General features: G+C 32.2%; 1 protein-coding gene across 1 annotated transcript in view; it reads right to left on the reverse strand.

The window, feature by feature from the left end:
- Positions 1-683: 683 nt before the first annotated feature.
- Positions 684-14,783, reverse strand: part of LOC107569156 (F-box/LRR-repeat protein 17-like) — a 75,304-nt gene continuing 61,204 nt past the window's right edge. The window contains exons 3-4 of the mRNA XM_016255170.1: positions 7,996-8,138; positions 684-1,393 (exon numbers count right to left, since the gene is read on the reverse strand). Coding sequence (XP_016110656.1) covers positions 1,256-1,393; positions 7,996-8,138 — 281 coding nt within the window. The 3' untranslated portion in view covers positions 684-1,255. The remainder of the gene's footprint in view (positions 1,394-7,995; positions 8,139-14,783) is intronic.

Raw genomic sequence — 14,783 nt, forward strand, 5'->3', positions numbered from 1 at the left:
GTTCGCTGAAGAGGGGAACGATGAGAGAAATACAGACTGTGAAACCTCTAATGAAAGTGTAACATGTCTAAATGAACTCAGACGCAAAAAAACGACTAATTAACTGAAGTCTAAAGAGGAGAATCGCACGAAACTGGTCAGGAACATACATGACAGAAGTCACAATTCACTCAAAATAACAAGAAAGAAATAAGACATTATTTTGCAAGAAGAAAATGAAGTTTTTTGCATTGCGACATTATTGTTACTATTAATTAAATACACATTTATTCTAAAAGTTTCACTGTTGCAATGCAAATAATGCACTGTAAAAAAAAGTATTTTTGTCTTGTTTTTCAGTACAAATATATAAACATTACTAAATCAAGATATATTTACTTGAAAAACTAAATGAAAGATGTCAAGTACACAGTTTACTGAGAAAAAATAAAAAGTTTAAATTAAGCGACTTTATGCTTAAAACAAGAACAAATATCTGCCAGTGGAGTCAGAAAAATAAAACACGTTTAAGTTTTTTAATTATTATTTTTAAGTTCATAAAATTTATTTTCTTGTTTTAAATATAAACTATACATTTTATTTTTTCAGATTTTTTTTTTAAACAAGACAATGTTTTAAGTAATTTATCTTAAGTAAATGTGTCTTGATTTAAAAATGTTTAGATATGTGTACTGTAAAACAAGACAAAAATACGGAGTAAAAAAGTGTAGTAATAAAATGACGTAATCTGAAGCATTTCTACATCATGGTTGTACGTGTACTGGGTTTAGGTTTTTATTGAATAAATCTGTTACAGAAGCTTCTCTTGTACTGCAGTAAAATGAGTGTGTTTCAATAATGAGAATCTAATGAAAATCACATCTGATGATAATGAGAATAACAAACAAATCAGAAAAGACAAATGTCCAGATGAGTCACGATAATGAGAGCTGCAGGGAAATGTCACGATGCAAAAATCCTGTGGTCCAAAAAACTTTTTCTCCTCATTCAAAATGCAAAATGTCTTATTTCTATCTCTGGATTTTTAGAGTAAGCTCCTGACGGGTTTAGTGCGACTCAGTAGGTTGCAAATGCAAAGAAATGCAGCTCTGCATGTCAGAGTCATGTGTGCATGAACATATTTGTGTTCAAATCAAATAATATTGATGTTTCTGCTGCATAATGTTGGAAGGCGGAATAAATGGCATAGTACTGATAATGATTCTGCGGTGGCGTCACGTTCAAGTGTGTGTGTGTGTGTGTGTGTGTGTGTGTGTTAGGAGGCCGTGGATGTGTTGGGGCTCCAGCCCATCTGATAGGCTCGTTCCAGCGTTCGCTTACAGTCCTGCATCACTGTACTGAACACAATGTGTGGATACTGCAGCACCAGTCTCTCCACCGTCTCCTCGTTCACCTGCAACAAAACAAACACACACACATTTGCTTTTCATTTGACTCGACGCATTGATTTTTCCTAAAAAGCATCACAAATGCACGACACACCATTTGCATTGAAGAAATGATTCCTATATTAATGCAAGACGTCTGTGAGATAGCTCGTGTTGAGTTTACAGCGAGCGGCTGATGAAACACAGACGCTCCACATGTTGAGTGAGATAATCACCACACCGCGTCCACAGGGATCCAGGCCAAAACTTCATCATGTGCCATGTCAAGTGTGTAATTCACATGCAGACTGAAGGTGAAGATCTCACATGACCTGCTCTAATCACTCAGGACCTTTACACAGAATATACTGTACATCTGCGGCAAACACCATCTGATGCATGCACTTTGATTTCTGCTGTGTTTTCCAGTACAAATATCTAAACATTCATAATCAAGACACTTTTCTTAATTTACTCGAGATGTTAAATGACTTCAGATATTAAGTCTCGTCTTAAGTCATTTTGCTTCTCAAGTACATGTATCTGGATTTAAGAATGTCTAGACAGTTGTATTGGAAAATGCTGAGAAAGAAAACTTGCAAAAAAACAGAGACCAAACAAAAGAAAGAAAAAAAGTCTTTCTTCTTCAGTATTTTTGTCTTGTTTTCCAGTAAAAAATATCTAAACATTCTTAAATCAAGATAAAGCTAAATGACTTGAGATATTAAGTATTGTTTTCTGAAAAATTAAGCAAAATAAAGCAAATGTATTAATCAATTAATTTTAAATAAAATATTTAAATATTTAATATTAAATAAATAAATAAATTTTAAAAATATAACAAAGAGTGAAAAATTTAAGGGGGTCTGAATACTTTCCGTACCCACTGTATATGTTTTTTCTCTTTTAATTAAGTTTATCTTTTGACCCCATTTGCAGATATTTTGATACATTTTTTTCACAAAACAAGACAATACCTTTGCTGCAAGTAAATGCATCTTCATGTAAAATGTAAATATTTCTACTGAAAAAAAGACTACAATACTAAGGAAATAATTTTGCAGTGTAACCACTTATTTAAGACACTATCATTTTTTCCCATTTCAAATTGTCTAGTTTCTATGCAAATTAGGCTCAATGTACAGTAGATTATTTTGTCATTTTGTGTATTTATTACAGATCATAGAAACTGTAATACTTTATTTGTAACATTTTCAGGAAATTTTAATACATATTTCAGGCTTAAAATCAGTCATTTGTTCTTATAAAGTAAATGTTCATTTAAGACTTTTTTGACACTTGCACTGGAAGACAAGAAAATGAAAATAAAATATTTATATAATATTTTTAATATAAAAAGTACTAGTAATTTTCTTTGCATTAATTTTATGGACATTTCTGTTAACTTACAACTCAAAGCAGTAAAAAAATTCTAAATACAGGTAAAACAATCAATATGGAAAATATTAATGCAGTACATTACAGTAAAGTAACTTTTTATGAATTTTAAGTGGGGTTTTTTTCAATGCACGCACTCCAAATGGTTTTAAAATTCCAGTTCACTACCTGAATTTGAATAGAATCAAACAGGAAGCAGACACTAAGTTTTGTTTTCTGAAAAATGCATGAAAATAAATAAAATGCATACTTAAAACAAGAAAAATAACACTTGTTTTCCCTTTTAATTAAGATGATTTTTTTCTTGTTTTAAGCATAAACTCACTTTATTTTGAGCAGTTTTTCAGAAAACAAGACTTAATATCTTAGGTAATTTTGCTACCTAAGTAAATGTATCCTGATTTAAGAATGTATTTATTGTTTTGCTGTGTACAGTAAGTATCACACACATTTCACTGTAGTTGATATGATATTTCTCTTTGACTGTAACTGAACGTCTCTGTGATCGCAGCTTATTCAGTTTGGAAAGACAAATGTTGACTGTCATGCAGCATTAAACGGCCGATTATTGCACAACGTGTGTGTATGCGTGTGTATTTATGAGTCGGTCCAAAAGCAAAAATGCACTTTACGGGCTCAAGTTGTTCTGATGATTCCAGCACGCAGTATAAATGTGTGGAAAACACTGAAATATATGATCCAGACACAAACACACACACATTCCTCACATCCAAACACAGTATTCTGGTTAAGACTTAAAAAGCTTTCTGGAGTGGGTGAACATCGCTGATTTACCGCAGCACATGTACCGTGGTAAAACACTGTGACGCGGCTCATATTTCTCAGAAAACCCTTATGTTTTAAAACATGAAACCTCAAAAATCATAACAAAACACACGTAACACACACAAACCACAAAACCTGCCTGCAGTTCTAAACAGAAGAGACTAATGATCAGAAAACCTTTATTTTACACTCCAGCGAGTTTGTGCTCGCATTATGACAGAAACACCGCACACAAAGATCATATAAAGTAATATAAACGTCATTTTAGCTGGATATTTTGGGTGAAATATTCAAATATATAATAGTTAAGCTCAACACAGTTTGGGTTTAGCAGCTTCACACGGTCGTGACAGAGTTTGCATGCGCTTGCGGCTTCACTGTATGTTTTGGATCTTTGTCTCTGTGTAATTGTCATCCCTCATTGATATCGTTACTGTAAATGTGATTTTTGCTTGTTTTCACTAGCTGGAATTATTTTCTGTGGTAATCAACATCATCACACACATACTGCTCACAGAACTGAACTTAAACTCAACCCAGAACCTTCCTTTAAAATCAACACTGGATACTTTTGAGCCCTAGCAACCATCCAGCACACCACAGAAACACCCTAGCGACAGCAGAGCAACCAGCAACACCCTAGAAACAACCCAGAACACCCAAGCAACAGCATAGCCACCATCCAGCAATCAGCAACACCCTAGAAACCACCCAGAACACCCCAGAAACACTAAAGTAAGAGCATAGCAACCATCCAGCAACCCCCTAGGAACCCGGTATTAGCCCTATATTAGCCCGGTTCTGTCAACACTGCACTGGCTCACTATTAAAAATGTTATAGATTTTAAAATCTTGCTAATTACTTATAAAGCCCTGGTTCGTGCGCTTGCGTGTGCCTCAAAAGAGGGCTTACAATGTCTTACAAAGATACATAACAGCTTCAAGTGTATGCACTACTTGCTTTATGCAAGCACTATATAGGATAAATCACTATACAGGATTTACTCTATATATTTATACTTTATTGACACAAATTGATAGGTGAAACAACAAACAGCCACCCACAAATAGTCTATATACAAAGCATCAGGCTGTCTTTGAGTTCACATGAACAACGGTTAAATTTAAATAACACATTGTCAATATTTTTTGAGACCAAATACTACATACTAAATACTTTGCTACAAATATACCCCAGCGACTTAACACTGCTTTTGTGCTCCAGGGTCACATATATCGACCGTTTAATATTGACCATGACTGGCAAACTCCAAAAACACCCTAAAAGCATAATAAAATTAATAAAACTACATCCAGATCATATGCACGACTGACTATTATGATGCTTTTATGGTGTTTTCTCCTTTTTAGGACTTGACAGTCGAGGTCACCCTGCAAAAAATGATTTCTTAAGTTTATAATGAGTCTCTTTTTAATTGAAAAATCTCAAAACCCTTGAAACTAGATACATTTACTTGTAAAGCAACACTGCATAATCTACTGTATTAAGGCATGTTTTTAATGATTTCATTGTGCGTATTTTGTTATACTGCATGGCAGATATTTTGTCACTTTTTTAACTTGTTTATATTTTAAACTAATTTTAAAAATACACATAATTAAGAGACAAGGAAAATAAGTCTTAATATCTTATGTAGAGTTGGAAAACAAGACAAGATTTTTTTGCACTACATTAACATATTCACACATGCCAAGATTTCTCCAACATCACAATAAATTAATTTTCATCTGTCTTATCTACATCAAAACAATCTGGCTTTTTGTTATTTTCTAATTATATTTGGAAAACATTGGGCCTAAATAAAAAGCCTAAAAACAATTAAATAATAAAATGGAAAAAGGAAATAAATTAATTAATAAAAACTTCAACTTCAAAAAAACAAACAAAGTTCAACATAATAAATGTCAAAAGATCTAATTATAAAATTAAACAACATATTCAAGATACAACAAAGGTTCTACTATTTTAATATCTGCAGAGTTGTTTCAAGGATTTTTTGATATTTTACATTTAGTTATTTAGCAGACGACAGAAGCAATCAAAACTAACAAAAGAACAATGATATGCAAATGCTGTAACAATTCATTTTCATTTTAGAAATACAACAATCAAAACAAAACACTTACTAAAAACAATTACATTATAAAAATGGAAATAATTTAAAACAAAAAATAAGAACGTACTTAAAATGTAATTAAAAATGTAAAATAAAAATAAAACAAACAACAAAAATAAAATAAAATAAAACGGAAATAAATAAATAACCAGATCATAAAAATTTAACAATTAAAATAACACAAAAACATATACTGTATTCAGTATACAATGAAAGCAAGTTTTACTATTTTAATATCTGCAGAGTTGTTTCTAAAGTAAATGAACAATGTTTCAAGGATTTTTAGATATTTTAACTGGAAGACTATGCACTATGAAACGAACAAGAGATACTCCTGATGTGTTTAATGGAAGAATCCTCATCATACGGGTTTAGGACGACACGAGGCTGAGTACATCGCTCATTTCTGACTCAGAACAAGAGCTAAAACTGTTTTTGAGGAGGACAACGCTTCTACTGGAGGCTTTGAGGGACAATGAGGGTGTGTTAAACTGCTCGTACTTCTCTTTGATAAAAGAAACGAGCTTTCTCTCGTTCTTCTCTCGCTCCGCGGCGTCACATCAAAGTCTGGTCCAGAGCTGGAGGTCTGAGAGGAGCATAATGAATTGATTTGATGATTTGGGCTGCTGTGGATCAATAGCGTTCTTTCAGTCGCCTCGAGGCCACGGCAGAGCGATCTGTGATGTGTGTCTGCAGCTCACAGCCAAATGAATGGAAATGCCACAATCTCCACTCAATCGCTAACTTTCAGTGTGGGTTTGAAATGGAAAAGCGTCAAATGAAAGGGAATATATATGTGCGTTATAATTGACTTTGCCTTTTAGGAAGCAAATGCTGAGACAGACGGGTTATCCGTCACATCTACAGCTTCCCAATGAGATTATGAGAACATAGAGAATTAGCTGGATGGTAAAGTGATTTGGGCAGAAATTGAATTTGTCACGGGATTGTGGCTTTGTAAACGGCACTGACCCGAAACACAAGAGCGTTCTCTCACTCAACGCAACGTCACACTCCATCGCGCTTAGATATAGCTGATGACAAAGTCACACTGAAATATATGAGATGACGTACATCTGAATCATGAGGCATGGAATTTATAAATAGACTAAACATCTATAGTTACAGTGCTTTCTTTTGATGTGTGCATGTGTATCGTGTTTTAAAATTAAAAATGATCAAAATAAAACACAAAATTAATTAAATCATAAAAATTTTAAACTAAAATAATTTTAAATAAAAAATAAAACACTTAATAAAATTTTTATAATTTAAAGTAAAAACAATAAAAAATAGCTGAATAATAAAAATGACAAATTAAAATAAATATCTTAAATAGGGATGCACGATATATCGGCCACCATATCGGTATCGGCCCATATCGGCTCATTTTTTCTGTTATCGGTATCGGCCTGATAAGAATATAAAAATAAAACAGAAAAAAATAAAAAAATAATTGAAATTGAACAAAAACTTAAATTAGAAAAATATAACATTAAAACACTTATTAAAAATTAATTTAAAATTGTAATAATTTTTAAATAAAAATGATTTAAAATAAAAATAATTCAAAAAGTTGAATAATAAATGACAAATTAAAATAAATATTTTAAATATAAAAATTCTAAATAAAACACAAAATATAAAAACAATTGAAATTAAACACAAAAACTTTTTTAAATAAAACCAAACAAAATAAAACATGTACTAAAAATTAAATAATAAAAAAGTTAAATAAAAAAATAATTAAAAACCAAAACAAAACACTTGCTAAAAATTAAAAATAAATAAATAAAATATGAAATAAATTCAAATTAAAATAAAAAAGCTGAAGCATAAAAATGTTGAGTTGAAAATAAAACACACAAAAAATTTTATTTTTCATAAAATGTAAACAAAGTAAAAATGAAATTAAACAAAAACTTAAATAATAAGAATATAAAATTAAAATACATATCTTTAAAATAAAACCAATAAAAATTAAAACAGTTACTAACAATAACAATTTGAATATTAAAAAAAAAAGTTAAAAAAACGTTGAATATTTTTAAAATAAAATACAGAAGTAAAATGCTAATCATTCAGCTAATTTATTCAGAAATTACTCAGGGGTTCAGCTGACAAAAAAGTTAGTGAATCCGTGATCTAGGAGGTGAGAGATGCAGAGACGCTGTCGGCTGAACACGGTTCGTTTCTGTCTGCCAGGTGTTTAACTAGTGACCCCGTGACCCCGAGGAAACGGCTCTTCTGTGGACGCTGGAGCATCTGTTAGAGCCACTCACCCAGCTGTCTGTGGACGAACTCACCTTGTCACAGCGCATCAGGCCCAGGTAGCGCAGAGACTTGCTGCTCCTGGCGATCTGAGTGGCTCCCTGATCCGTGATCTCCTTACACCAGCCGGCGTCCACCGTCTCAATGCTGCTGCTGTACTGACCGATGGCTATCAGAGCTGGACACAGAGACACCATCACCAATCTTCAGTCATCTCTGAACTAACTTAAGTCTGATTTACTGCCATGACAATTTAAAATAATAAATAATAAAATGCATTTAAAATAATACACATTATATACAGTCAAACCAAAAATTATTCAGACACCACTTGATATTTTTATTCTAGTTGCATATAGTTCATTTATGTAAGTGAGGAGAGCAAATAAAGTGAACTGTGACATACTGTATTATACCCAACAATTCTTCATACAGTGGTCTACCAGTAAAACTGATAAAAAGTTGGGATCAAAAGTTATTCAGACTCTTTGACCTGAGCATGTTTTGCTGAAGTGTTTTTTCTTTAATTGCTAATGTGATCTTTTTACACCACAGACTGAACAAAATGAAGCACTGCTTGGTAATTAGTTGAGCTAAATTGGTTTGATCTAATTACAGCTTTTCGACCGAATTCATAACATACCTTTCTATCAAAGTTATCTGATATTATCACACACTCTAAAAAATGCTGGGTTGTTTCAACCCAACTTTGGGTCAAATATGGACTAACCCAGCTGTTGGGTTACATATTTTTATTATATTTTTAACCCAAAAGTTGGGTTAGTCCATATCTGACCCAAAGTTTGGTTGAAACAACCCAGCATTTTTTTGAGTGCAGTTTATTCAGTTAAACTCTGAGTTCTTCTCATATGTTATTACCAATTTCTAAACTAAAACGAATAAACTGTAATAATGTGAGAAATGTTGAAGGTGTCAGAATAAATTTTGGTTTGACTGCATATATATATATATATACATTAGGGCTGCTAAATATAAAATCGCGCGAATATGAACGTGGTTTTGCACAGCTCGTCAGTGAACAACGGCTCTGTGTAGTTAATGCTGCACGTGATGGAGATTTACCGCTGATTACAGAACCGGCTTTACTGATAAGATGCGCATTAAACATTGCATGCGATTTATCGTGCAGCCCTAATATACATATATATATACACACACACACATATACATACATACACACACACACACACACATACATACATGCATACAGTATACACACACACACACACTATATATATACAGTGGGTACGGAAAGTATTCAGACCCCCTTAAATTTTTCACTCTTTGTTATATTGCAGCCATTTGCTAAAATCATTTAAGTAATTTTTTTTCCTCATTAATGTACACACAGCACCCCATATTGACAGAAAAACACAGAATTGTTGACATTTTTGCAGATTTATTAAAAAAGAAAAACTGAAATATCACATGGTCCTAAATATTCAGACCCTTTGCTCAGTATTTAGTAGAAGCACCCTTTTGAACTAATACAGCCATGAGTCTTTTTGGGAAAGACGCAACAAGTTTTTCACACCTGGATTTGGGAATCCTCTGCCATTCCTCCTTGCAGAGCCTCTCCAGTTCTGTCAGGTTGGATAGTAAACGTTGGTGGACAGCCATTTTTAGGTCTCTCCAGAGATGCTCAATTGGGTTTAAGTCAGGGCTCTGGCTGGGCCATTCAAGAACAGTCACAGAGTTGTTGTGAAACCACTCCTTCGTTATTTTAGCTACTATATATATATATATATATATATATCATTTTACAAATTTTTTTATTGTATGATGCTGTCTAGATCACTAGGGTTTACGACAGATTACTAAATTTACTTTTTAAATTCTTCCTTTTTAAAAGTACATTCTGAAATGTGTACTTAACTGGATTCAAATAACATCCATTCAAATTTACAATAAACATTTTCAAGACAAGTCATACAGATGAATAGGTATCACTGAACATTAAGACAATTGTTTTGCATCACAAGTTTTCTGATTTGTTATGTTTAAATATGCACTAAATAACTAATTAAATATGCACTAATTTGCACTGATTTCCAGAGCAGAAACTCTTGTTTGATTGTTAATATATCAGAGGTTTTTACATTTCTCTTTTTTTCAGAAAATACTGTCAACAGACAGAAAACAAACACTTCTTTTTACTCACATTCACCATGTTTTTAGGAGTAAAATGTATGAATCAGAGTGAATGAAATATGAATATAGAGAGGAATAAAACTGTAAAGTTTGGTGTATGTAAGAGAAAAAACTCAAAACATATGGATTGGAATTGAAATCTACAGATGCAAATATATAAAGTGCAATAAAATAAACACTTAAAAGCGTATTGTGAATATTTTCTATGCATTAGTCTGAAAGAAGAGACATATGGAAGCAGAATTGACTAAAATTGACCATGGTTTTGCCCGTAGTGTCTTGCTTTAATGCTGTGTCTGTATTTACTTCCGTAATAAATTTCACGATCACGTTCACTTTTCATAATTAAGGAGCGGCTGGAGTCACGTGAGGTCAGCCGGAGGTCAAACTCCTGCTCTGATCACATTACTGTCCTCCTGTTCAGACGCAGAATTCAATTAGACCTCGAGCGCAGCACTTTATCAATACACTAACAACATCAGCAGGAGAGCCAGCCTCCAGCACACGCTTTTAAAGGATTCAAAAGATTTACATGTTACTTACAGCTGTATCAAATTCAAAATACCGTTCTGCTTCCTGTTTGATTCGATTCAAATTCAGGAAGTGAACATTGAATTTCAAACACATTCGAACAAAACACTATTTCAGAGTAGCATTAAATATCGCATTTCCTTTTCTGGAGTGCATCCACTGTAAAAAAAATCATTTTCTTACACTTAAAATCCATTAAAAAATGCATTGCATTAATATTTTCTGTATTGATTTTCTACAGGTGTTCTACCTGTATTTTGCACTACATGGCATTGAGTTTTAGAGTTGTCCATAAAATTAGAAATGAAAAAAAAAAGTCTTTAAAATGAACGGATAATGTCCCATCAGAAAATTACCACACTGTAAAAAAAATTCTGTAAAATTTACGGTAAAAAAACGGCAGCTGTGGCTGCCGGAATTTTACCATAAAAAATACAGTAGCAACGTTTTAGGTTTTAACTTAAATTTACAGTTAAATACCGTAAGTTCATTAACTGATATAATGTTAATATACCAACCTACTGACGTACTGAAATCTGTTTTGTAGCTTTGTAATACACTGATAATCACCAAATGCAGGAGGTGATGAGAAAGTCACATGATGAACCAAAGCCTATCACAAGCAGCTTTTAGATAATAACATATATAGAAGGTGCACAGCGTCATTCACACAAACACCGTCACGGTAACACACACGAGACTGAAATAATGCAATAAACATTAATTTAACAACATTAGGTGTAACACACAACCCTAATATACAAAACTGATAAGAACAAACTAAGAAGAAACAGTTATTTCAACAAAAAAACATCACATTTGAAATGTAACGCAGGGAATTCTGGGAATGTCAATTTACGGTTATTCGCTGTAAATTATACGGTCTTTTTCACTTCCAAAAACGGTATACTACCGTAAAATTAATGTCCAATACATGTAATGTCCAATACAGTTTTTCACCGTATATAGTAGGGGAATTTACCGTTAACCATTTAACAGGTTTTTACTGTAGCATTTTTACAGTCTTTTACCGTTAAATTCACGGTCATTTTTTGCAGCATTTTTAATTTATTTAATTTATTTATTTTTACAGTGTACTTGTATTTTGTCTTGTTTTTCATTACAAATATATATTAAAAAATCTTAAATCAACATTTACTTTAGAAGAAAAATGTATGATTTTAAGTCTGAAAAATATATCACAATTTCTTGAAATTTTCAGAAATGTCCAAACCAAAGATTACCTGTGCTTTTTTTCTGTTATTTTGTATGTCATTTTTTTTACAGCGAATTTAAATATTTTTTTATCTTGTTTTCCAGTATAAATGTTGAAAATTCTTAAATTAACATTTACTTCAGAAGAAAAATGAATGATTTTAAGTCTGAAAAATATATCACAATTTCCTGAAATTTTCAGAAATGTCCATAAAATGAATGGACAATGTCCAGCCAAAAAATTACCTGTACTTTTTAATGTTTGTTTTTACAGCGCATTTAAGTACTTTTGTCTTGTTTTCCAGTATAAATCTTGAAAATTCTTAAATTAACATTTACTTTAGAAGAAAAATGTCCTGAAAGATGCATTAAAGTGAAGTGAGTTTATGCTTAAAACAAGAACAAATATCTGCCAGTGGAGTAAGAAAAGTAGATTTTTCCGAGCTCATTAGCAGATAATTGTTCTTGTTTCAAGCATAAACTCACTTCATTTTGATGCATTTTTCAGAAAACAAGACCTAATATCTTCAGTCATTTTGCCTCTCCAGTAAATGTATCTTGATTTAAGAATGTTTAGATATTTGTACTGGAAACGAGACTAACATACTGCGGAAGAACATCATTTTGTGCAGCGTGTTTGGTTTTAGCTTCACTGCATGTCAACACAAAACCCCAGGAACACAGAAGAGATTGTGTCTGCTCCCATTACGCTTTTGCTTTAAATGGATTAACCCTCGTAATCCTGCTCGTGTTTGATGGCTCTGACATTCACTCTCTCAGGATCTCGTGAATGAATTGGACGTGGACGTGCATATATTGATCACGAGTCGATGATGCTGTCGATGGAGACGCAGATGTTTCCTACCATATAATAATGTGAGCAGAAAAAAACAAGTTCATGCAAGAGTTTCCTCTCGAAGAGTCAAATAACCATCATTCAGCCTGATGCATGACAAACAGAGCAAACTAACAGATCTACTTCTGTTTACATCTGCTGGCCCAATTTAAAGAGATATTTCAGCTCAAATCTGTTCTGTAATCATGACAGCAAAAAATGCATTTATTATTCAGAATTGTTGTTTTATTTTCCAGGACAAATATCTAAACGTTCTTAAATCGAGAAACATTTAAGAAGCAAAATGACTTTAAGACTGACATTAAGTCTTGTTTTCTGAAAATAAATAAATGAAATGAAATGAGTTTATGCTTAAAATAAAACAATTATTTTTCTGAGCCCATTGGCAGATGTGTTTTATTTGTTTTAAGCATAAATTTGCTTAATTTTAACACATTTCTCAGAAAACAAAACTTAATATATTAAGTGATTTTGCTTTTCAAGTAAATGTATTTTGATTTAAGAATGTTTAGATATTTATTAAGCATTATGTTTGGCCGTTCATTATTTTTTGCAGGATAACGATTTTCATATCTATCCAGATCTGATGCAGGGTTATTATAGTTAAGTAAAACTAACAACAACAACAAAAAATCATGTTAATCACTTGAAATGAAATAAATGTTAATCATATATATATATATATATATATATATATATAAATGACAAAACAACACATTTGCTAAAGATTCAAATGAATAGGGGAAAATGTAAAAACTGATTCAGACTATTAATGAAAACTAATAGTGTCTAACGATACTAAAATAATACTGATCCGAGTTCAAAGATCCTTGTAATGATGCAATATGAAAGAATAAACAGTAAGAGCGGTGAATGACTGCTGCAGAAAGAAATGATTTGGAGAAAAACCCGCATTGGCTTGAAACACATTTGTGTTTGTGTTCAGTCTGAATGAATGACACGAGTGTTTTTAACTCTGCATGAGGATAGGTCACGATCATATTCACACTGAGCCGCTCAAACACAATCTAATGCACAAACCTTCTGAGCTACAGGTCAATAACGCAACTTCAGTAGCCGTTTAATTCCCAGCTGTAACATGTCCTCAGGAACCTCACACTGATAACTGACTTCATCTGTGTGCAAACCTCTGAAAGGAGAAACTTGCTCACAGAGGCTGCATTTATTTGATCAAAAATATAGAAAAATGTGAAATATTATTACAGTTTAAAACAGCTGTTTTCTATGTGAATATGTGTTAAACTGTAATGTATTTCTGTGATGCGCAGCTGTATTTTCAGCATCATTACTCCAGTCTTCAGTGTCACATGATCTTCAGAAATCACTATAATATCCTGCTCAAGAAACATTTCTGATTATTATCAATGTTGAAAACAGTTGTGCTGCACGATATTTTTGTGGAAACTGATACATTTTATTTTTCAGAATTCACAGATGAATAGAAAGATCAAAAGAACAGCATTTATTTGAAACAGTAACATTATAAATGTGTTTACTGTCACTTTTGATCTATTAAATGCATCATTGATTAATAAAAGTACTAATTTCTGTACATATATGCAATGCAATACAGTTGTTCACCGTTGAGCTTAATGCAAACGAGTGGTGAATCCCAATGAGAGAGCCGGAGGATGCTGCAGACGGACTTTATGCTGATCAACACAAACGAGTGATGAAGAAATAATAAAGCCACAATCAGCCTGAAGAGATCAGAAGACAGGATGGATGTGGTTTGAGATTTTCCATCAGTGAAGCACCGCCGAGAGCCAATATTCAAATCACTGTTACAGGAGGAGCAACAGACGACACGGTTAATGACCGAAAATCTTAAATAAACCATGCCTAATGTCATCATTTCTTTCTTTCTTTCTTTATTAAAATAAATTCAAACTTATTAAAATAATATTTTTTAAATATTTTTTAAATTCTTAAAATATATATAAAAAAATTCTTAAAATATATTCTATATATATATATATATATATATATATATATATATATATATATATATATATATATATATACACA

This window comes from Sinocyclocheilus grahami, unplaced genomic scaffold (assembly GCF_001515645.1).
Source record: "Sinocyclocheilus grahami isolate Dianchi unplaced genomic scaffold, SAMN03320097.WGS_v1.1 scaffold1318.1, whole genome shotgun sequence".
Taxonomy (NCBI): Eukaryota; Metazoa; Chordata; class Actinopteri; order Cypriniformes; family Cyprinidae; genus Sinocyclocheilus; species Sinocyclocheilus grahami.